This window comes from Canis lupus, chromosome 3, assembly GCF_011100685.1.
Source record: "Canis lupus familiaris isolate Mischka breed German Shepherd chromosome 3, alternate assembly UU_Cfam_GSD_1.0, whole genome shotgun sequence".
NCBI lineage: Eukaryota > Metazoa > Chordata > Mammalia > Carnivora > Canidae > Canis > Canis lupus.
The window spans coordinates 14,029,593-14,055,502 of record NC_049224.1 but is presented as its reverse complement, the minus strand read 5'-3'; the positions used below and the strand labels follow the sequence as shown (position 1 = coordinate 14,055,502).

The 25,910-nt window shown below is 35.7% G+C and overlaps 1 protein-coding gene and 1 long non-coding RNA gene across 2 annotated transcripts in view; one reads left to right on the top strand and one right to left on the bottom strand.

Moving 5' to 3' along the window:
- The window catches only part of ARSK (arylsulfatase family member K), a 34,306-nt gene extending 11,966 nt beyond the window's left edge, over positions 1-22,340 (top strand). The window contains exons 4-8 of the mRNA NM_001048117.1: positions 4,888-5,170; positions 7,968-8,139; positions 11,090-11,314; positions 19,427-19,651; positions 22,066-22,340. Of these exons, the coding sequence (NP_001041582.1) occupies positions 4,888-5,170; positions 7,968-8,139; positions 11,090-11,314; positions 19,427-19,651; positions 22,066-22,340 (1,180 nt within the window). The remainder of the gene's footprint in view (positions 1-4,887; positions 5,171-7,967; positions 8,140-11,089; positions 11,315-19,426; positions 19,652-22,065) is intronic.
- Positions 1,351-25,910, bottom strand: LOC106558564. The gene is made up of 6 exons (XR_005356669.1): positions 25,448-25,910; positions 23,103-23,168; positions 7,946-8,058; positions 5,446-5,633; positions 3,128-3,291; positions 1,351-1,702 (listed from the first exon to the last, which is right to left on the bottom strand). It is a non-coding gene; the product is annotated as an uncharacterized LOC106558564 (long non-coding RNA).

The window sequence follows — 25,910 nt, the reverse complement described above, 5'->3', positions numbered from 1 at the left end:
TGTGTTGCACTGGTAATTATTTCATGTAGTTTCACAAGTTTCTCTTTAAAATTCTACTTTTTAGAAAGTAAGCTTAATCCAAAGTAAAATTTATTATTATCCTATCCCATACTATTACCCAGTCTTGTGTTATTTCCTATTGTTTTCTGTTTTCTCAGGCAATCCAGTAATAAAAGGAATCTAAGGTTGAACAGCTCATATTCCCTGTAACTATCATGCTGTGTATGATATGGTTAAATTTTATCTGAATTTTATTCATCAGAAATAAGAACTCTGTTTCTCTTTTTCATGCATATTCCCACTGCCAAAATCATGCTGGTGCATTGTAGGCATTAAGTGTTTGAATGAATGACTGAGACAATGACATTGATCTAGCTACTTATTATTTGATAAACATTAATGTTCTGTTTAACCTATGGTTTAAAATCAGTAAAAGGAAAAGAGCTACTTAATGTGGATATCTGGGACATCAGAGATGGTTTTCAGTATAATAATTTCTTGTAGCTAATTTTTATAACTCACCAGAGTTTAGAAAATTGAAAAAAGCTCTCAGAACTGTCTGTATTAGTTCTGTATGAACCCACATAGTTATTTAGCTGACAAATAGGTCAAGGATGCTACTAGTAGCATATCTGCAAAGGTTATATGAATTATAGCACATTGTATTTTAGATTTTTCTGTGCAATTTAAAAAATAGATCTCAGAAAAAAATGTCTCTCAATATCAAACTTAATAGGGGTATTCAGTATTTTAAGAGACTGACTCTCAAAATCAATAGTTGTTTTTATAACTCTTTGTGCTATCTTTTCCACTGAAATTGGTTGTTTTTGAACCTCCTTGTATTTTCAGCCAGAATTACAAGTTTCTTCAGTTTATTACTATAATACTCTGTCTTTTTACTATCAGATTAAACTCTCTTGCCAATATATTCTCAAAATAAAAAACAATGGTTCTCAAACCAGGGCAATTTTGACAAGCCTCCCCACCGCCCCACCGCCCCACCGCCCCAAGACATTTAATAAGGACTGGGGGAATGCTGCTGGTATCTAGACGGTAGAGGCCAGGGTTGCTGCTAAACAGTATACAATGCACAGAACAACCCACCTACCATCTGCCCCCACCCCACCTCCAGCCCAAAGCAAAGAATTATCAAGCCCAAGATGTCAATAGTGTAGAGATTGAGAAAACATAATGTAAAGCTAAATATTTCTAAATCCACAAAACCAAAGAGCATGTTAATTTGGAAGTGTGAAGAATTTGGAGGTATTTTATATAGACATTTTAAAAACTAGATTTCTAAGATCAATACAATTTAATAAATAAATTGAGTATTAAGTAAAAGTCCTTAAAATACTAAAAGATGATCCTTATTTAAGTTACAAAAGTATAGTCCAATGTATTTATTCAGCCAGTACTTAATTGAGCCAACTATTATGTACCAGACACTATTTTTTAAAGGATAGGAATACAGTAGTGATCAAAACACAAAAATCTCTAAACTCAGGGAACTTACATTCTAATGGCATCAGAAGTCAAGTTAAATAAGCTGCTGTCTTCTCTTTCCTAGCTAAAAATTTGAAAGTTTAAAATCTACAATCAAATCCTCTGTCATCCTACTTCCACTGAAATTAATCTGTTCTCAATCCATGTCACTTCATCATGTTTTCCTGAAGCCGAGTCATGCCAGGCAATTTTCACTCCTCTGAAACAAATGAAAAATAAAGGCCTACTTCCAAAATGAGACAATTGCTTTGGGAAATTCTTAAGCTTGAACCTTTTGGCAAACAGGAAAGTGAAGCAAACTATGAGCTGCTTATACCAGTCTTCCTGTCCCTGTCAGGCCTCCAGACCAGAGCACAGGCTTTCTCAATAGAATCACAGTGACTCTTGGTATATATCTCATCTATATCTACTATTGTTTTATGATCTAAGATCATATATACCTTTATATTGTTTTTATCCATACCAAAGAGGAGTTTCTTTTCCTTATAATAAAGAAAGGCATCCATCCATTCCTTTGGTCATTTTATTTTTTTAAATTTAAAAAAAAATTTTTTTAAGATTTTATTTATTCATGACAGAGAGAGGCAGAGGGAGAAGCAGGCTCCATGCAGGGAGCCCGACACGGGATCCCAGGTCCCCAGGGTCATGCCCTGGGCTGAAGGCAGTCCAAACTGCTGGGCCACCCGGGCTGCCCCCTTTGGTCATTTTAGAAGCTTTTGTAGAACCCACACCACTACCACCATTCTATTATCACTAATGAAATTCAGTATCTAGAACAGTTTGCATTATTCTTGGTGCAATCTCAGATAATTGAAGATAATGAAAGAGTCTGCTGCTGTTTTAATTATTCCGGTACTCTCATTTCTGATGATTAGCAAATTCTTGGCTGAAGCAGCCCCTGGGGCTACCTGCAGAATGCTGTCTACCATAATTCCTAGATCAGTTTCTTGAGACCTTAGTGGATAGCTCTGAGCCTACAATCTCATTACCATTCTTGGATTTTTTTTCCCATTTAATTACTAAACTTTAATATATTATGTTTAGCTGCCTATAATGAAGTTTATAACTCCTACTTTGGCCAGTGTTAGCCATTTGTGGAAATTTGTCTCAATTTTTTGAGAAGAGCCTGGAGCTATCTAATAATAGGGAAATTTAACTTTTCAATTTAACATTAGCATTAGCCAGATATGAGCTAGGTGAAGAGACTTGTGGTTTTAAAAAGGAGGTTAAAAAAAGTCTAGATAACTATGGTACAGGGCAAAATATATTGCATTCTGTTTAAAAGAGTAAATGATCACATCCAGATTTTTTTTTTCAGGGGATGGGAGTAAAGGCTGTAAAGTACTATATTTAATTTATTCTAAGGTGGTACCTTTTTTTTTTCACAATTTAAGGTATCTCTGAAATTGCAATGCATCTTACCTAGTGACATTACAAAGTTCTGTTTAGTGTAATTGGCAGTATTTTTCTTAATAGTATATATATATATATTTTTTTAAATAGTATATATAGTTTTAATAGCATTTAGATTTGATGAGCTTTCATAGAGTAGAACATTACTAAGCTAAAATGGACAGGAAGGAGAAATTTCCAAACAAAGGTATCCAAGCAGGAAAGTACAAACCTTTTGGAGAACATTGGATAAACCAGAATTACTGTAGGGAAGATGAAAGGTAAAGCTTTCAAATGTGAGAAGGACTTCAGTAACAGGTTCAAGCAGCTGGCAGAAAATAACCTGCATGTTTCATCTGGTAAGCTGAATTTGAGAATCTCCACAAATTTTTTGTTCTGTAAAAAAAGACAAAAACAAAATAGTAATAACAACTTTGGAATGGCTCTGTTTAATTCTTTTCATCCTTGACTATATGTTTTGGTCTCTGGTGAAGTCCCATGATTATTCTACATGAATTTTTTGAGTTCATGTAATTTCTTGATTGATCCAATTTGTCATCCATTCAGTCTCCCTGTGTTCCTCTAAATATTTCCAGCCTTCCAGGTGGCTCTTTTATTTTTATTTTATTTTTTTTTTGAATCAGGTGGCTCTTTTAATACCTACATTCTATTGTAGTTAGCCATGAAAAATGGAGAACTTATTTTTACTATGTTTTTAGTATTATTACATACAAAACATATTTATAATAAAAACTATGAAATATTTAAAATACAAAGTATATTAATATTAATATTTTATATTACATATAATAAGTACTACTACTAATAATAAATTAAATCAGTGGCAAAAAAATCCATGATTTTCATCTTATATACAAATGGATCTATGAATTAAAAAAAGATTCTCTTACTTCTAACCTGAATTTGCTAGAGTTTATTCATTCCACTAAAATAGACTTTTTTGAGTGTTCATGTATGTGAGAAAGACAGATGACAGCCTTTAAAAAATAGTTTGTGTATTTCTCACAACACTGAGAGAAGAACATTTAATGGAAAGGAGTATAGATTTCTTTCTCCTTTTATAGAATACATTAGGCTGATACTGAAACTTGCAAGGTCATTATCCAGAATTGTAATGTTTTCATTCAGGAGACTTACCTGAGACACATCTAGCTGTTTAAATCCCATCAGAAACAATAATTGTGTATGCATGTGAGAGAGAGAGAAAAAATCTTAACTATAGAGAATAAACTAATGGTTACAAGGGGGGGTGTTGAGTGAGATAGGTGAAGAGGATTTTAAGGACTTATCTTGATGAGCACTGAGTAATATATGGAATATATGGAATTTTTAAATCACTATGTTGTGCCCGTGAAACAAATATAACATTGTATATTAACTATACTGGAATAAAAATTAAAATCTATCTTTCTTCTGACAGAAAAAAAAAAAAGACAAATTGCTAGAAAATTTAGGAGAAATACTAGGAACTTGAAACATTTTTTATTTTATTAAATATCTTGTTAATAAGAAAAATAACCCTTAAAAATAATCAATCTTAGTTTTACATAGGTGACTATTTGATTCTTGTCATTTTTTTCCCCCTGGTTTTTGTGTTTGCAAGTCTCAGTAACTCTTTTAATGAGATCTAGTGTAGTGAGCCTGAACATTTACATGATTGAGTCTAAAAATTGTTTTCCATATTGCTTTCTTATATTTATGTTTAGTCAGTTTTTTAAATCTTTTTTAGGGGATCCCTGCGTGGCGCAGCGGTTTGGCGCCTGCCTTTGGCCCAGGGCACGATCCTGGAGACCCGGGATCGAATCCCACATCGGGCTCCCGGTGCATGGAGCCTGCTTCTCCCTCTGCCTGTGTCTCTGCCTCTCTCTCTCTCTCTCTGTGTGACTATCATAAATAAATAAAAATTTTTTAAAAATTAAAAAAAAATATTTTTTAGTACCTTATAATACACCTGTCTTTTTGCTTCCTCAGCAACCGTGTTGAAGCATGGACAAGAGATGTTGCTTTCTTACTCAGACAAGAAGGTAGACCTATGATTAATCTTATCCCTAAAAAGACTAAAGTAAGAGTAATGGAAGGAGATTGGAAGAATACAGACAGAGCAGTAAATTGGCTAAGAAAGGAAGCAAGTAATTCCACTCAGCCATTTGTTCTGTACTTGGGATTAAATTTACCACATCCATATCCTTCCCCATCTTCAGGAGAAAATTTTGGATCTTCAACATTTCACACATCTCTTTATTGGCTCAAAAAGGTAAGTATGCTATTGTGTGCTCAAAAGTACAAGTTAACATTAAAGCTGTATGTCGTTGGTACTTGCCCACTGCTTCTTTTATTATCACTTTTAAAGAAAAATTTGAAAATTCCATATGTTAGCAAATCAAATGTGACCAATAACTGATTGGCAAAAAACAAAGGGGCAATTTTACAAAGATAAAATAAATACTAAAACTCAGCAATCTACTTATGAGTTGAACACATTTGCATATAAATGTGTCTATAAAAAAAAAAAGAAAGAAACTCGGGTACCTGGGTGGCTCAGTTGGTTGAGTGTCCAACTCTTGGTTTCAGCTTAGGTCATGGTCCCAGGGTCCTGATATCAAGCCGCAGGTGGGGTTTTGCACTCAGTGCAGAGTCTGCTCAGGATGCTCTCTCTGTCCCTTTGCCCCCCCTCCCCCCAGCTTGTGAGCTCTCTCTCTCTCTTAAATAAATAAAACCTTGGGAGAAAAAAAGAAACAAACAAAAAGATGATTCTCTTAAGAATGCAGGCAGTCTCCACTTGGCACAGTTCCAGGGTGGCAAAAGTGACTATACAAGCTGAAACTGTACAAAGAGATCTCAATAATCAATTGAGAAAATGACCATTTTTCTAGGACTCTTAAAACCATTTGTCAAAACATTAAATTGCTCTTATTTTGGGTTATAAATGTGTAGGGAAATAGAAAAAAACATTTACGTTTAAACATAAAAACATAAAAAATGTTTATTGTTTTTATGTTTATAAAATGTTTAATGCACTGTAACTGAAAACACTAGAAATATTAAGAATTAAACTGTTTGGCATTTTTGTAAAAAATCAAGAATTTGAACAGTGCTTGCCTTCTCAATGTGTAACAAGATTTGGGGCAAACATCTCTGAGTCTTGGCAGACTGTCCTATCCTTTTCTAAATGTGGTTCACCTTCCAATATTTTACCCTTTGTACTTCCAATGTCATGATATATTTCTCTGAGTTCCTAGGATTTTTTCCAGTGTCACTTTCTCTAGGATATCTTCATCCTATTGTTTTGCAATGACCTTCCCATTTTTATCAGTCAGTGTGTCTCACTAAGTTCCTCTGGCTGCATAACTAGAGTGTATCAAATGATGGCAGTGTCAACATTCCCAGATTGGCAGTTTTTTCTATAAGTCTAGTTAATGTTTGATTCATATTTTATGTACAGTGTTATTACTTTTTTATTTCTTTACTGTACATTCATCTTTTTTTTAAGATTTATTTATTGATTCATGAAAGACACAAAGAGAGAAGTAAAGACACAGGCAGAGGGAAAAGCAGGCTCCCCATAGGGAGCCCAATGCAGGACTGGATCACAGATCCCGGGATCAAGCACTAAGACAAAGGCAGACACTCAACCACTGAGCCACCCAGGCGTCCCTGTACATTCATCTTTTTTGACCAGTCCCCTCTTTTGATTATCCATTTTTGTAAAATGTCACATGGAGTTATCGCTGAGAGACAAGGAGATAGCAGAACTCCACACGTAGCTATATGTATGCATACTGAATAAAAGATATGCAGTGACCAATCACTGACAGACTTTGAAAAAAATGACATGATTAGTCCCTGATTGGGATACACATCTGTAATATACAAGGATTTGTAGTCTAAAGACCTAGCAGTATTTGAATGTGAAAGTTTGTACTTTATGCGGCAACTCACAGTTCATATACTTTGGTAATTAAAATTTGTGTTGTTGGGGGACTGGTGTTATTTAATTAAACTGTGGTAAATGAAATCCATGCACATCTGAACCATGCAAATGAAGACTATGTGTGTTTTGAAAGGTATCAACTTAAACTGAATTTAAGTTGCTTTAAAAACTCTAATCAGAGGGATGCCTGGGTGGCTCAGCAGTTGAGCATCTGCCTTTGGTTCAGGGCATGATCCCAGGGTCTGGGGATCAAGTCCCACATCGGGCTCCCTGCATGGAGCCTATTTCTCCCTCTGCCTGTGTCTCCGCCTCTCTCTGTCTCATTAATAAATAAGTGAAATCTTAAAAAAAAAAAAAAAAAAAACCTCTAATCAGAAATGCTGTTTAGTGAATCCTATCGCAAAGGAAATAGTATCAAAATTGTAGATACTTCATGTCTTCTAAAAAGTTGTAACTGAAAAAAATAAAAAATAAATAAAAAGTTGTAACTGGTTCTATCTTGAAAGATTAGTACTAGCCTAATGAACTGAAGCAGATAACTTACAAGTAAATAGTAAGTAGATACCTGAGTTTTTTTAGTTACATGACTAAAAAAAGTATATGACTTAAGCTTAGTGTTGTTTTCTTTTTTTTTTTTTTTCTTAGTGTTGTTTTCACCAAGACTATAAGCATTCATGTGTTTCCAAAAGTTGTACTTGTTCTTAGCAAACATTTGGCTGTCTCACTAGATATTGGCAATTTTATAGGCGAACTATTGGGAACGGAAATCTCAGGTTGTTGATTTTGGAATTTTGAGTTGGTCACACACTATATTAAAAAGCTTGGATACTTTTTGTGGACTAGAATACTGTCTAATATACCTCATGTTTTTCACTGTCATATAAATTTATAAAAATAATTTTCACAACTGTCTCATTATGTCTACAGATATTAATATACACCTTTCATTGTTACTGGGAATAGCAGTTTGTTCCTAACCATGTATTTGATTTCCTATTTTCTTTACATAACTCATAACTATTTTCTTCTATAATCCTAAGTAAATAAGCATTGTCTAGTTCACCATACATACTTGTTGGAAGAAAAGAATATTACTACCTTGTTTTTCTCTCCTTTTTAGGTTTCTTATGATGCCATCAAAATTCCAAAGTGGTCGCCTCTGTCAGAAATGCACCCTGTAGATTATTACTCTTCTTATACAAAAAACTGCACTGGAAAGTTTACAAAAAAGGAAATTAAAAATATTAGAGCCTTTTATTATGCTATGTGTGCTGAGACAGATGCCATGCTTGGTAGGTGGTATATTTAATATAATAATAAGCGATTAAATGAAAAAAAGGTATAATATTTTTCCAGCAAACTGGTTGGTGACTTGTATGAACTGCCTCAGATAATGTTTTGTAACAGTTTCTTGATGCTAAAGGCTTGGAATAATCAAAATCCTGACATATAAAAATTGGATAATTTGTACTATTAATTGTGGAATAAAAAGCTTTTTCGATCTTAATAATTCATAAATGCTCAGATCTTTTCATAGATAAGGACAGGATCGTAGAAGGCTATTACCTGCTTGACACAAAACTTTTTACCTGCTTTAAACAGGAATTAGTATTTAACCAAACACAGGTATATATGTAACACACGCGAATTTTGTGATTTCTCCCAGACTTGAAATAATTAGATAACAAAACCATTCTTCCCAGGCCCTTTAGAGCAGGGTTTAACTAAACCTAACATCGGTTTCCCCATGTGTATTCTGGTCCAGAATCATATTGAATTTCCTTCCCTAGTTTACCTCAAAACCCTATGTGCTCCCAGAAGAGGACGGTCAAGAAAGCGTTTTTCCTATTCACTTGTAGAGTTAATGGCAGTTTCCAGTTTAGATTGGAAGACCCCGTTTTTAAAAAAATCCATTTTTCTAACAAGTTGTTTTCATATTTTGCTATAATTTGGAGTAAATTGCATTAGTGAAGTATGGAAAGTACCTCTTCTATACAAAGTAAATTTTAAGAGTGAACAAGTGATGAGCTATTTCTTAAAAAGCATTCATTGGGCAAAAATAGAAAAGTATAAAGCAGAAAGCAAAAAATATATATGGATAAATTATTTTACCAAGTATAATATGAATTAAAAGTCCTAAGGAGGGGCATCTGGATGGCTCAATCCTTTAAGCACCTCCCTTCGGCTGGCTCAGGTCGTGATCTCAGAGTCCTGGGACCAAGCCCCACGTTGGACTCCCTACTCAGCAGGGAGCCTGCTTCTCCCTCTTCCTCTGCTTGCTCCTCCCCCTGCTTGTGCTGTCTGTCTCTATCAAATAAATCAACAAAATCTTAAAAAAAAAATAAAAGGCCCTAAGGATTTTCCAAGTACTCAATCTTAAATGCAAATAAGATTTTAAAGTAAATTTCTTTAATCCTAAATCCACACAAAGGTTGAACTGCTTTTTATATTTTCTGATGTTGGTGAATATTCACCCACTTGCACTCTGGAAATCACTTTGAAAGTTTGCAGCTACGTAGCATTCATCTGTATCTACTAAGATGAAATACTATATATACATAATGTTGCTTCAGGAGTGTGGGAATACCTCTTAAAGTTTCTTAGAGAAAATATGCAGCAGATCACTTCAACTTACAAAGTTTATGAAATATGTCATATCTTGTCATAGCCACACTAGTCTGGTCACCAAATGGTGTATTTTTACTGTTCACTGTGTTTGCTCAACAAATATTGAACACCTACTAGCTAGCTATCAGGCATTATTTGGGGCTCTGGTGATGCTAATTGAATATTATGAAGAAATCACACTTTAATTAAAAACACTAAGCTCTTGTTGCTGCACCTCAGAGCCTTTATATTTGCTTTTCCCTCTGCCTGGGATGCTCTTCCCTTTGCTTTTTTACATTATTTTGTCTATTTACTTGTTTACTGTCTGCTTCCCTTGAACGAGGGGAGCCTTGTGAGGGCAGGGACTTTGGTCTTATTCAAGATTGCAACTTAAGTACCTAGCTTTGCATCCATGGTGCCTAGAACACAGTATGCACTCAGCAAACATGTACTGAATGAGTATAAACACCAGCCCTTGTAACACGTTGTTGGAATTCCAGCAGAACACAAGTTGTAGAGGCCTTAAAGGACAGCCATTCAGTCTGCCTGGAGGAGCAGGCAATGTTTCATCAGGGAAATAATGCCTGAGCCAGGTCATAAAAAAAGAATGGGAATCTGTCACATAGAAGGTGGGGGGAAAGGCATTCAACACCAAAGAAAGAAGAGAATGTACAGTGGCAAGAAAGTCTAACCTAATTATTACTAGTTCAGGGAGTCTAAGTAGTTTAGGACTATGGAAGATAAAGGTCTAGGGGGCAGTTGAGGCTGGTGAGCTTGCTAAAGAATTAAACAATGGGAAGTTTTGAAAAAGTTCTAAGCTGGGATATGACATGATCAGATATTTTAGAAAGACAGCCCCCCAAGTGGTATCAGAGTTAGGGAAGCAGTATGGACGGGGGCAAGAAGACCAATTAGGAAGCTGTTATAGTTGCCCAGTTGAAAGATCCTGATGGTCTATACTCTGTAAATAACTCTGTAGAACCATGGGTCTCAGCGACTGGACCTCAGAATCAGCTGTGGGTTTTGTTTTTAATAATATAGTCCCCTGTAGGCCAGATTCAGGAACTGCCAAAAGGGATGACTCTTCTCTGTAGACTGTGCCTTACTGATTCAATGAAGAGGATACTAAGAGACAGGAATTAGTCAGAGAAATATTACTGTCCAGGTATGTCCTATCCAAGAATATGGTATATCTAAATCTGTTAGTTGGGGTTTTGGAAGAAAGAGGAGCAGGGAGGAAGACTTCTGACCCCCATGGAGCAGAAACTGTGGGTTGGTGGCAATATCAGTCCCTTCTTTGTCTGAGACATAGTGCAGTGCTGACATCTAGAGTTGTCTTTCTTTTTTTCATTTAAATCACCAGGGGGGAAAAAGTTTTCCCCCAAGCTCTGAGAGGAACACAGAAACCAAGCCAGCATGATCTCCAAATAAAGAAACTTATCCTCTCAGTACTGTATTTTCTTCTTCCTCTCCTGTCAGGTGAGGAACAGACACATGAAACTTGGCCTAATGTACTTGAGAACACTAGATAACATTCAGATGTTAAGAAGCATCCTCTTGCAAAGTAGGGTTGTTACAAGCTTACTGTGATAGAACACAAACTAAAAGCTAATTAAGATTTGTCTTGTATCTTAGGAGAAATTATTTTAGCTCTTCGCCAGTTAGATCTGCTTCAGAATACTATTGTCATATACACCTCAGACCATGGAGAGCTAGCCATGGAACATCGTCAGTTTTATAAAATGAGTATGTATGAAGCTAGCGCCCACATTCCACTCCTGATGATGGGACCAGGAATTAAGGCCAACCAACAAGTATCAAATGTGGTTTCTCTTGTGGATATTTACCCTACCATGCTTGGTAAGTAACACATTCGGTAAATACTTATTTGTAATAATGTTGGAAAATGAATAAGCAAAGTAGTCAGAGGTTTGCCAACTTGTTCATAACCTTGAACAATTCTTTTAACTATGAGTCAAATCTACATCTGAAAAATGAGGCTAATACTCCTCAAGTTCTGTAGCCTTCATATACTACAGTCATTTTTCCCTTCAAAAGATTCATAACTAAGGACATGACTGTATACAGTAAGCCACTGAAAATACTCAGGTTCATAACTTCATAGATTTAATTTGTGTATCACGTGATTCTCTACTACCATCTCTCAAAAGTATAATTTCCTTTTGGATTATTCCATCCATTTTGAAACTAATCATTTGTACAGTTTTAGAAAAGTATGAACGTGTTTCTCCTCAGAATCTTTAGATTGTTCTGTGCTAAGTACTTTACTAGCTTCTTAATGTCTATATGCATAACCATAGGTCTAGGACGGCAATATTTGGGTAGGGGTAGTTAACAGTTTTTGTTGCAGGTAATAGAATCACACCATCAGCAAATTCAGATGAAATTACATAGACATATTAGTCTCTAATTTAGCAGACTACTATAAATTCAATAACATTTAACTACTGAAATTCTTCTAAGGCACCCTCAGTTGCAAAAAGTACCACCTATTTATAAATAGATTTTGCTGAAAGAAAAAGATAGTACAACATAAGATATGGATATTTAATATATGTATACCAAAGAGTGAAAGAAACATGTATTTGAAAACCAAAGAAGTAAGAAAGTTCCTTTTTATCTCCTTTCTTCTGCTACAAGGACTTTCCTTCATTTAACTAAAGACTATTCCAGGGTCTTAAAATTCTTTATGGTTAATTTTTTTCAGTGCCTTTTCCCTTTCTCTTTTATTTTACATCACCTCTTGTATATTTGATCACACTTCTTTGTCATTCTTTTGCCTGATGATATTTTTAACCTCTTCAGTTTCCTCATTGTCATTTGCTGGTTCCCCTATATCCCAAAGCAATTATCACACTTAGCTGTATCTCTGACACTTTCAGGCTCCATCAATTTTCAGGCAATCCCTATTACTTCCTCATTTCTGTGTTGATAAGAAGGGTATGCATGATTATGTGGGTTTGTGTCTCTCTTATTATCACCTTTATAATCTTAGAACAGGTGCTTCCAGACAATGGCATCTCTTTACAGTTTCCTCTCCAAGTTTTTCCTCCTGTAGAAGTCTTCCCACTCCATTGCCAAGTTTGCTGAACTTTTTTTTTTTTTAGCCCTGTTCTGTTTTCTTGAAGGACAGTGACCAAAACTGCAAACGATCATCAAAGGTTGGGATGATTCTTTTTCAGTATTCCCTCAATATATTTCATAGTGATATTTGCCATTTTGTCTTTCTGACTATAGCAGCTCAATTGACCATTATGTACAATGATAGAGGAGTCTTACTCTATCTATGCTTAGTTGGCCTATCACCTAATATGATTAACATGTACTGTTTGAGTCATTTTTTTAAAGGATTTTATTTATTTATGAGAGACACAGAGAGAGAGGCAGAGACACAGGCAGAGAGAGAAGCACAAGGAGCCCGATGTGGGACTCAATCCCAGATCCCGGGATCACACCCTGAGCCAAAGGCAGACGCTCAACCATTGAGCCGCCCAGGTGTCCCAAGTCATTTTTTTTAAACACTGTTTTATATTTGCCAACAATGCAGATTTTCTACTCTATAATTTTGATTCACCATTAACACTACTTGCCATTTTATACATCATAAAAGCTAAAAGGCATCTGCAAGACTTTACAATGAAAAGTTTCACAATGTATTTAGCTAATAAATTATATAAGAAAACACTAAAGTTGGTTAGAATGAGGGAATTTATTACCCATCTAGGGGAACACCTACCTATCCTATGCCTACTTTGTTATATGACAATTAAGCATTTCATTTGCCAAAATTAAACATTCCCAGAAACTCCTCCCATTCTTTCCCTACTCTTCTGGAAATTATGTAGCTTCTCTCCAAATTCTTTTCTCTGCAATTTGTTAATTATTACAATTTCCTAAAACTCACAGTTCTATGTAGATTTTTGCATTTCTTTATCTTTCACTGATTCTTCATAATAGATTCCTTCTGAGTCATATTTCCCTACAGGATACATTAACAACATTTAGGTCATGTGTTGATTAGACCTGCCTAACTACAGTAAAGGAAATTAAGCCAAAATTCAGTGTCTCTCTAATTCTGAACTGGAAATTAGCATCTTCAGGCTTTGCACAGTTTGTAGTATGTTTGATTGGAAATATTTTTATCACCAAAAGGGAAGAGTTACATTTATGGGGTTGGGGCAGAAAAGAGAATATCTGTGCATGGGTCCTTTTATATAAAACACTGAAACATTCTACTGACCAGATGTTAACCAGAGATAGGATAGAAAGAGAATGATGGAGGGGTGCAGCAAGAATCTTATGTTGGAGCCAGGAAACAACACAGCAACATTATCATTTATCTAAAATTAATCTTTTTGCAAATAATAAAGGCTTACTGTTAATAGAGCTCTTACAAATCCATAGAAAAAAGAGAAATACCCTAAAAAAATGACTGAAAGATATAAACAAATAATTCACAAGAGAAGATACACAAATGGCCAAGATATTTTAAAGATTCAAACTCAGTAGTCAGAAAAATATTCAACAAAAGATACTAATTTTCTTTCACATATGGAGTTTGCAAAGATTAAAAAGAATTAGAAAAGCTTATATTGGAAATAGGCCTTTTCTTATTCTGCTTCGAGTATAAACTGGCACAGATTTTCGGGATGCAATGTAACATAATGTTCCACATCACTCAGAAATATGTACACTTTTTGAACTAGAAATTCTAACTTTAGAAAATAACCTATAGATATATATAAAGATTAATCTCCATGGATATTTATTATAGTATTATATTAAGTTAAAGAATTAAAAATTTTTTTTAAAAAAGAATTAGAAACAGTACGAATGCTAAGTAGTAACAGAATGGATAAAAAATACTCAATTTTGAACGATGAAATGATCTGTGAAAATGGCCCCCCTAAATTATTGAAAAGAAAATGTAGGTTTTAAACTGTATAAATGGGGGGGGGGGTTATTTACTGAGATAGGGTGTATGGAATTTATTGTCCAAATCAGCACATTTTTTAGACTGTTAACAATTATACCAGGATTAAAGGCATAAACAGTCTACTGCCTCGTTGAACACTCTCATCAGCCAACAAGGCAACATTGTTCTCATAGTCTATGTGTTATCTGATGTTTCATTCAACCTTTTAAAATGAAATTGTTTAGTACTGGAAGAGTTTAAAGCTACTTCAGTGAAGATTAACTCAAAAATTAGACCTGTAGGACAGTACATTCTATTTCACCTCTGCTTAATAAATAACATATACAGATTATAACATATCTACAACGGACTTTTTATTTTGTGATTCTTCTAACCAATTAGGAGTTTATAACAGATATAAAACATAATCTATTCTTAGATTCTAAAGGCCTTTTCTTTATTAGCTTAGCCATTGCTGTATTATTTTGTATGAATCTAAATTACACACCGAGTATGGGATTAAATGTCTTAGATCAAAGCCTCAAGTCAGACCTCCTCTTCTCTTAAGTCCTATGGATCTCATAAATATATAAAAGATGGTGATTGAAAACACCTCAAATAAAAGGACATTAAATAGGAAAAACCAATTGGGATTCCTGCTTTAATAAATCTACCTTACTATGAAGCGCCCGTTCAAATTTAAGAGACTACAATGCTTTTAATAAAAAATCTGAATTTACAAATAGTTTTTAAAAGGTATTTTAACTATACCTAAAACATATTGCATAGTATGTTAACTAGCTGGAATTAAAATAAAAACTTGGGGAAAAAATGTAAAAGGTATTTTAAGAGTTTTTCCCTTCCTATAAAATGATATTTTATGATAAAGTAGAAAGGGTTATTCTTAGTCTGTTTATCTTAGCAGGTACTTTATGGTATACTATCACATTACCATTTTCTTTTTTCTTTTTTTTTTTTTTACATTACCATTTTCTAATGCAGAAAAGTACCATTTTTGTGAACTGGAATTCTTTACCATTAAAGTTGATATCATTTTAGAGATTATTCTTTAAAAATTACTCCCCCATATGTTTTCTTTTCTAATAACCTATTATTAGCATCTTTTGGCTCAGGTAGAAATAAAGGTAGTCTCGCTTTAAAATTGTTTTGATTTTCTCATTTAAACTTATTTTCATGTGAATTTTTTCTTTTAATAGTTGATCTTTTTTGTAAGACACCGCCTTCCTCTAACATAAAAAATAAATCCATATTTTTTGCATTGTGAAAATGTAATTATATAAAAATGCAGTTGTGTTTAAAAGAACACTTAATTGTGAAGGATTCACGTTGCAAAACCCTTCCTGTCACAAGATCTTAGTGGAGGGTTGGGAGAAGCATTCTACACAGACGATTTTGTTTTTATTATTTAAAAAATACTGCGAATTTGAGTAACGATAGTAAAGCAAGACTTGTGTTGGGAATACTGAAGAATCCAGAGATCTTGGAGCCAGACTGCCTAAATTCAAATCCCTCCTTCAGTTTTGGCCTCGGGCGAGTTACTTAACAACTCTGGCCTTCATTTTTTTTTTTTTTTTTTTTTAATCAATAACATGTAAATAATAGTGGCTATTGCAAAGCTTAGAACAAAAACTGGGACATGGCAAACAATTAAATGTTAGGCATTATCATCATCATTTTTATTCTTTGGAATGCCCTAAAACATCTACATAGTTTGCATCACTGCCATACCAGTGTAATCTTTTATCCATTTGTATGGTCAGGAAGAAATATAATCTTATCTCTCTTCAGGAAACCATCATATATATCCAGGTCTGCCTTTTTCCTCATTTGTTTTAAATTCAAGACACTTTTATTAAGAATACTGCAGTTAATTTTAATCTTTGCCTCTACTACCGAGAAAGATGAAACTTACTTAAAACAGAATTTATAATGACAGATGTGCCAGAAGAAAAAACATACGAAAAATGGTTTTAAACAAAGATCAAAGAGCTTTTTGAAATGCAGTTTAAGCTAAAGGGCTTTTTAGGAAATCACTGATAAACATATGAGAAGTGAATACCCAGTTTCCTGAGGCACAGAAAGTTAATTAATATGTATTTACTAAATACTGTGGATATTTGACATGGGTTTTATTCTTCATCAGTTTACAAAGGTATATTATACAGCTACTACGAGGCCCCAGTTCTCTCCTGCCTGGCCCTGGTGCAGCACCTTCCTGGCCCCTAGCTGCTGCTCACACCACTCTGAGTCAGTTCATTCTGTGGTAGTTAGCACGTCATGCTTCAACTCACAGTCCTCTACTGGTTTCCCTCTCACAAAGAGTAAAATTCAAAATCTCTCTTTGGATCTGGGGTTCCAGCATGATCTCTAAGTCCTCTTTAACAGTTTCCCCCCTCACCTACCCCGCTCCAGCCAATCAGGGATCCTTGGTGGCCGGGGAACATACTAAGCAGGTTCCTGCCTCAGGGTCTGCATGCTTGCTATTCCCTGGGAGGGGGGATGCCCCTCCCCCAGATACCTACAGGATTCACCCTAGCCCTTCGTTTTTGTTTTTTTTTTTAGGATTTTATTTATTTATTCATGAGAGACACAGAGAAAGAAAGAGAGGCAGAGACACAGGCAGAGAGAGAACCAGGCTCCATGCAGGGAGCCCAATGTGGGACTCAATCCCATGACTCCAGGATCACGCCCAGGGCCAAAGGCAGGCACTAAACTGCTGGGCCACCCAGGGATCCCCTCCTCGGGGGTTTAAATGTCATCTCCTCAGAGAGGCCCTCCCTGAATACAGTATATAAAACAGCAGCACCTGGACACATACTCGCCATCATTCTCTGTCCCCCTTACCCTGCTTTATTTTTCTTCACTGCACTTAGCACCATCTGACATGTCTGTCTGTCTGTCTCCCCACATTAGAATGTAAGCTCTAGGGGAGCTTATCTGCCTTGTCCACGTTGTTTCCTCACACCTGGAACAGCACCTAGGTTGTTGAATTAAAATTTAAAAATACTTAAATGTACTCTTAGCCCAGTTTATTGCTGACTTCCCATATAAACACAGAAGAACCATGTAAATTTTCTTAGCGTTCCAAACTTCTTTAGGAAAATTAGGCTAAGAATAGATCTGAAATAAGGTATTTCTAAATATCAAAAGTTATTAAAATGCTGACAACAGACAGGAACTTCCCAATCCTGGGTATATGCCAGTTGGTCCCTGATTTTCCAGTCATCGTTGAAGGCCTCCTCTCTCCCTTCCTGAGCCTAGCTAGTGGTGCCACCTGACGGCTGCCAGGCAGCCCGGCCTGACCCAGCCTGTTCCCCTGCTACCTGCATTCCTTAGGGCAGACTTCACTAGTAGCCTAAGGTCTTTGGCTCACGTGAGCTTTATCTCGAGCAGTCCCTTTCTCTCGAGCAGTCCCTTTCTCTCAGGCTCCTCCTTTTTAATGTCTTTGCTACTTTTTGTTTTTAACCAGTTTGCTTGCTCACTTGTTTTCTTTTCTTCTTTCTCCAAAAAAGGTCTGTGGTTATGATTGGCTAGCAAAAGATTAGCATTATAATATGCCCCCTTCCGAGGAAACGGGAGGATAGATTTTTAAATTACATGTCAAACATGTACCTTAAGAAGATTTATAGAGGTCTATGTCTACTTTTTATTCTCCTTTAATTAACCTATTTTTCTTCAGATACTTACAGCCAAGTTAATTTTCCTGTTCAATTTTGTTTAACTCCTAACATTGCTGATATATTACTTCCTATTTTTTACTGGAAATACTTAGTTGTACCTATAAAACATGGAACATGGAAACCAGAAAAGAGGTGGAAAGGCAACTGCCGGCTCATTTTGGAACTAGCCCAAGTACAATATAGGAAGGATACAGATATACCTATCTATAGGAAGAAGATTGTTTGAGTTCCAAATACCCTAAAAGCAATTTTTAAAAAATACCTCTTTTTAAGTTAGACATTCCTCATGCTATTGTTTTATAAGTTTATATTTGATAAGGGGAAAATAAAATTATTTTTCCCTAAATTGGTATAAGCCAAGATTTCCAACATATGTTCTGCAAAATACTAGCCCCTCAAGATGCTACTTGAGGGTAAAAATGTTACGTCATCAAATAACTTTGGAACACATAGCATATAGTGGACCACACTTAAAGGTTTATAGTATACATCAGCAATAAATTTACGTCTACAATAAATTTACCTACTTAATTTTAATCGTTGTTTGCAAACAGAGAGGACTATTAAACCCTTTAATTTTTTTAAGATTTTATTTATTTATTCATGAGAGACACAGAGACAGAGAGAGGTAGAGACACAGGCAGAGGGAGAAGCAGGCTCCATGCAGGGAGCCTGATGGGGGACTCCGTCCTGGGTCTCCAGGATCAGGCCCCAGGCTGAGGGCGGCGCTAAACCGCTGGGCCACTGGGGCTGCCCTAAACCCTTATCTGGCAGAACTGATGTGAGAACCAACGGTAATTATTTATCATTCAGAAATAAAAGACTGATCAATATCTGTTGAGGATTTCCTGTTAGGCACTGGTCTCAGAATTTTACATAAATTATATTTAAACCTTAAATAAGCCTATGAAGTACAGGTATGATTATTATTCACCCTTTGTAGATGAGGAGCCTGAGGTTCAGAGAGGTTAATATCACACCCACGGTCACAAGGCTGGTGCAGTAAGCATTTGGTTTTTTGTTTGTTTTTTAAAAGATTTTATTTATTTATTCATGAGAGACATAGGCAGAGGGAGAAGCAGGCTCCATGGAGGGAGCCCAATGTGGGACTCAATCCCAGAACTCCAGGATATGACCTAAACTGAACACAGATGCTTAACTGCTGAGCCACCCAGGCATCCCATGGTGTGGTAAGCATCTGGATGTAGGCAGGTCTACTTACAAAATCTATATGTGGTCTTTGGTCTCCACAACCTCTAAGGATGTCATTTATGAGTGTTTCAATTAATGAAAAGAGTAAGTTATTTAAAAATATTGTGTTATTTTGTCACATAGATATTGCTGGAGCTCCTCTGCCTCAGAACCTGAGTGGATACTCTTTGTTGCCATTATCATCAGAAATGTTTTGGAACGAACATAAATTAAAAAACCTACATCCACCCTGGATTCTGAGTGAATTCCATGGATGCAACGTGAATGCTTCTACCTACATGCTTCGGACTAACCAATGGAAATATATAGCCTACTCTGATGGTACTTCAGTGTTGCCTCAACTCTTTGGTAAATCTGTTGACCTATTTTTTAAGTGCAGTATTATATGTAATGAGCTAACCTCCATAGTGTTACTCAAGAGATCCAGTCATCATTGGTTAAATAAATAAATACCTGCTGCTTCTCCTGCCAGGACATCTACAAAAGGTTTTCCACATGAGGTGCAGCTTCTTTGCAAATCATCTGAATTCCAGAGCAAGTGTCCTAAGGCTTTTGATCAGGGTCTCAAGACTGAAACCATGGTTTTCTTTGATCCAAGGTGTCCTCTAATATTCATGGTTATCTTTCCCAAACAGTAGTCAACACCCTCTCATTATACCTTGGTTTCAGCTGTTCTGGAGATTAATCTCTTTATCTTGTAAAGCCTGACATTCGACATATATTATTTAAGAGAACACCATTATTCTCATTTTATAGAGAAGATTAGGGGTCAAAGGGATTCAAATACCTGTGCAAGATCTCACAGTTAAGTGGCAGAACCGGTCCAACTTCAGGTCTAACTTCAAAATCCATGTTCCTTCCACTCCACAAAGATGCCCACTAGCTAAACTTCTCTTTCAATTAATTTTTTTTTAATTTTTAAAGATTTATTTATTTATTTTGGAGAGAGAGAGTATGCATGCACAGTGGGGAGGGGCAGTGGGAGAGAGAGAATCTCAAGCAGACTCCCCACTGAGTGCAAAGCCCAACCCGGGGCTGGATCGCAGGACCTTAAGATAACCTGAGACAAAATCAAGAGTCAGATCAGATGCTTAACCAACTAAGCCACTCAGGCACCTCTCTATGAGTTAATTTTATTTATTTTTTTAAAGATTTTATTTATTTATTTATTTGAGATAGAGTGGGTGAAAGACAGAGCATGAGCGGGGAGGAGGCAGCAGAAAGAGAGGGAGTAGCAGGCTCCCCACCAAGCAGGGAGCCCAATGTGGGGCTTGATCCCAAGACTCCAGAATCATGACCTGAGCCAGAGGCGGATGCTTAAGAGACTGAGCCACCCAGGCACCCTTATGAGTTAATTTTAAAGCAACATTATTAAATTCAGGTTTTACTTATCCTTTGCTCCCATCTCCACATAATATATGCCCTTGTTAGTATTGATTTCTCCCTAGGTTTCCTCTCTAGTTAGAAATGTCAAAATTATTAACTCTAAATAATTCTTTAGGGACTAAGCTGATTGACCTTGACACCCCCCTCCCCCCTTAATTCTAAGAGCAGGAAATTCTTGGCTTCAAAAGGAAGTCCTTAAATTTTCATCCTGATGTGTAACAGGCATCTCTTGGTCATTCACTGCACATGTTCTACAAAACAGATGTGACTGTCAAAGGATCAGTGGATGAGCCTGTCTTTCCTGTATTCTCTGGGGTTTATCCACGGACTGCCCTTTCCCCCAAGAGGTGCCATGTGAAGTCCTCTAACAAAGTCATAAATGTCTTCAGGGCTCTTCTGGCAAATGCACCACATAGGCCCACAGAGGTTTTTCCCTCAACATGTAATATGAATTTATTATCTTAAGTGAATTGTCATAGGTCTTTGATTTGCTATTTTTCCAATTAGATTGACATGCAATTATATTTTGTCTTCCTTTTACCTAGGTAAAAAGGGTGTTATATTTTGATTTGTCATTATTTTCTTGGTGGTAGCAATTGAGATACATTCTTATTTCCATGGCTGTTTGTTCAAATGGACAGTGTCGATGAATTGAACTTTCAAAAATCCAAGACAAGATACTAAAATATATAGAAAACTATGAGTAGGTAAAGTTGCAAGAATATGACTTGACTATGTAAAGAATTATTGCAACTGGAAAAGTTTGGGGCTATTGAAATGGGACAATATGAGCATTACTATTTTTTTCTCTGTATGTCAAAGTAAGCAGAGCATCAAAGCCAGGAAGGATTAGGACTAAGCCAGCTCACTAGTGATAAGAATCCATGTATTTCTGTCATCTAGAAATGGATAAGAAAAAAAAAATGAGATAGCAGGATGATGGTAGGAAGGTAATTTGGACATACATGTAGAGGAGTGTTTATTTTTTTATTTTTTAAAATATATTTATTTATTCATGAGAGACATACACAGAGAGAGAGAGAGAGAGAGAGAGAGAGAGAGAGAGAGAGAGAGAGGGGCAGAGACACAGGGAGAGGGAGAGGCAGGCTCCATGCAGGGAGCCCGACGTGGGACTTGATCCTGGGTCTCCAGGATCACCCTGGACTGAAATGACTGAGCCACCTGGGCTGCCCTAGAGGAGTGTTTAACCTTTGGTATAATATTTTACCATTTATACTGTCCTTCATCTTATTATGCTAAGAGGAACTGAAAATGAAAATAAGCTCAAATATATTAAGTCACAGAGTAATGACATTCTAAAAAATGTTTCTGTATCAGATAAATATTTTGACAGCTATTTAATTTTTTTCTTGCAGATCTTTTCTCAGATCCAGATGAACTAACAAACATTGCTACAAAGTTTCCAGAAGTCACATATTCTTTAGATCAGAAGCTTCGTTCCATTATAAACTACCCTAAGGTTTCTGCTTCTGTCCACCAATACAATAAAGAGCAGTTTATCAAGTGGAAACAAAGCGTAGGGCAAAACTACTCAAATGTTATAGCAAACCTCAGGTGGCATCAGGACTGGTTGAAAGAACCAAGGAAGTATGAAAGTGCAATTAATCAGTGGCTTAAAACCCCTCACTAATCCTAAAAAAATCTGAACAGAGGTTAGAAAATAATGTCCTAGAGCAACATATAGAGATATATGCTAAGAGATCATGATTAGCTTTTATATGTGTTTTAATAATTACTGATTTTTACTTATTTTTAAAGAATGTATTCTATTTCAAAATTAAGTAATCATTACAAAATTACATATTTTCAAAAAGAACTCATTCTTGCTAACTTTTAACAACTTAATGGAAGTAATAAAAGGATGGAAGCAAATAGTATAAAGTTATGTTCCTCTGAATAATATGGAATATAGACAATTTTAACAATTATCATATGATTTATGAACCATAAAATAGTTACTTGTATTTGATGGTGTGATGAGTTATTTGCATCTGATGGGACATAAATCATCTGGATGTATTTGATGGGAGTATTTAGAGTATTTGATGGGACACAGATTCTGGATATGGCTGACGTTATTACTGTTTTTTTTAAATAGGTAATATATGCACAAGGTACAAGTTTCAAAAGGTACAAAAGAGTTAATAATGATCATGAAGTCTCCCTACTTTCCCAGTTCCCCTTCCTGGGGCAACTGTAACCACCTTCCTAAGGATCCCTTTAGAGACACACTTGTATATCTAACAAACTTTGTATGTTTCCTCACACACAGAACAGAGCTTACTATACAAAATGTTCTGCATCTTGCTCCTTTTTTCTCCCACTTAAAATAAAGACCTGGAAGTGAAATTGCTGGATTAAGACTGGGTCTAGCAAAATTACACCAAATTACCTCCGAAGAAGTTATACCAATTAAAATTCTCACTCAGTGATGCACTTCTTCACATCCTTTGTCAACCTAATAAACAAAAAATAGATTATTTTTAATTTTTTAAATTATGAGTAAGATCATGTTTTCCTATTTTTTTAAAGATTTTATTTATTTATTTATTCATGAAAGACACCGAGGGGCAGAGGGAGAAGCAAGCTCCCTGCAGGGAGCCCGATGCAAGACTCAATCCCAGGACCACGACCTAAGCAGAAGGCAAACATTCATCCACTGAGCTAGAGCTACCCAGGTGCCCTGATAGATCATATTTTCATATATTTAATGGCTATTTGAATTTCCTTCACTGTGACCTTACCTATTTTATTCTTTTGACTATTTTTATGTTGCTCGTCTTTTTTAATTACAGGCATGCTTTTGGATATTCTCTGTAATAGAAGCTGCACTTTTTTTTTCCTTCTTGGAATTTGTCTTTTGACTTTGTTCTGGTGGGGGTTTCTTCTTTTTTTGTTTTGTTAATTTTTTGTTGTTGTTCTGGTGTTTTTAACCTGTGCAAATTGGTATTTTCATGCTATCAGATTTATGAATTTTTGCTTATATGGCATTGGGATTTTGTTTCATACATCTTCAGAATGGCATTTCCCACTTAATTTCTTTTACAGTTTTCTTTTTTGCCCCATCTGGAATGTATACTCATATTAAAAATCTGACTTTAGTTTGTTATTTTAAGAGGGCTAACCAAATGACCTTTTATTGAGTAACATTTGTCCATTGGTTAGAAAATGCCACTTTATTATTTAACACCTTTTATTGAGTAAATCATTTTTCTCTACTAATTTGAAATGTCGTTTTATCATATACCAAAGTCTTATTTACATTTCTATCTTTTCATAACATTTTTTATCTGAAAATAAAGTGGACCAATCTACTTTGTTTACTGATGCACTGGTCAATATCTGGTCAGACTAGTTCCTTTCCAACACTTTCTTTTTTCAGAGTTGTCCCAGCTACTCTTGCTAACTTAGTTTTTCCACACAGATTAAGTCTGTCTAGCTCAAAAAGGGAAAATCTTGTTAGTCTTTTTATGAAATCATCTTAAATTTATAGCCTATTTTAGGGAGAATTGAACTCTTTATGATCTTCCGTTATTCTAAAGAACATAATATAGCACATGTTTCCCTTTCTTCAAGGTTTCTTTGATCTGTCTTAGCAGTATTCCAAGTTTTCTTCATATCGATCGGTTTTTTCAGAGATTTCTGGAAAATAAGGACCTTTAAAAAAAAAATACTGCCTACGCCCCATACCCCACACCAATGAGATTAGAATTCTAGGGATGGCACCTAGAATGAAAATATACTCTAAACCCAGTACGTTCTAGCAAAAGCCTGCACAGGAGAGTTGAGAGGGGACACTATTCTTCTTTGTCTTTTTCTGTGAACATCCCTGGCACTGTTCTTTCTTACTGTTCCAATAAGCTCTCCTAGCTGATGATCTTGAAGTGTAGGCAGAGATGAGTTTATTCCTAGTTGTTTTATTATTTGTTGGTGGCGTGCTATTTTAAGTGGATCTTTCTTCCATTATATGTTCTAACTGGTTGTTCTTATATGCAGACTCTATTTCTACATAATAATTTTGTGCCAATAATATAACATTTTTTGGTACCAATAGTTTTTCAATTGGTATCTTCTATTTTCAGGTAAAAAGCTGGTCTGTAAATAATAATTTTACCTAACTTTCCCTTCAAACTGTCTTTGAAGTTTTCTTGATGAGCCACTTCATCTCCTTTGTTTACTCTTCTTCAGTGAATTTGTCTGAGCTTATCTGCAGTTATATATGAGTTTCGGAGAAATAAATTCCACTTCAGATACATTCTGAAGTAAAACCCTTAAGGAAAAGATCTCAATATTAGACTACTACAATTAAAATGAAAATATACAAATCTACCTCCCATTTCCTAGTTAAACCTAAAGAACATGACATAGCTAATGTGTGGGTATATATGCTAACTACAGGGGAAAAATAAAGCAATGATAATAGAAATGTGGTTCTGAAACATCGGCATGTGAAGATAAATATACTCCATCTCGTTCTACCCAAGCCCTTCAAGATGCATTCATTGTTAGAATTTACCAAGCATCCACAATGTTTTAAGCATATTGGAAATGGGACCATACTTAGGTACAACTGAGTTTTTAGGACAAAATCTAATTCAAACTAGTATGTAACAACCATGAAAGCAGAAAATGGAGAAAAAGTTGGAAAACTAAGACAAATTAATGCCAGAATCTGAGAGAAACGGACACTAATTATAAACTAAATTGAGGACAGTCTTTGGGATTCATTTTTACTACCTTCACTGCTCCACTCTGCTCCAGTCTACCATTATCTCCTGTTTGGAATTTTGCAACAGCTTCCTTGAGCCTGCCCTTGGCTTTCTTCAATCCATTCTCAACACAGCAGCCAATGTGATTCTGTTAAGATATATCACATCACTTCACTGGGCACTCAAAACCTTCCACTGGTTTCCCATCTGACTCTGTAAAAGCCAGAAACATGACAAGGGCCTACAGAACTCTGAACCATCTAGTTGCATGTTATCTCACAGGCCACCTCTCCCCCCGCATTCCACTTTGTTCATTCTTTCGGCCACACTGGCATCCCTGTTTTGTTTTTTTTTTTTTTCTTCTAGCACACCAGGCATGCACCACCTCAAGACCTTTGTGCCTGCCAGTGCTTTCTGCTTGGAATACTGTTCGTTCCTGAAATTTCTACATTGCTCACTTGGCTACATCCTTCAAATTATTGCCACAATGC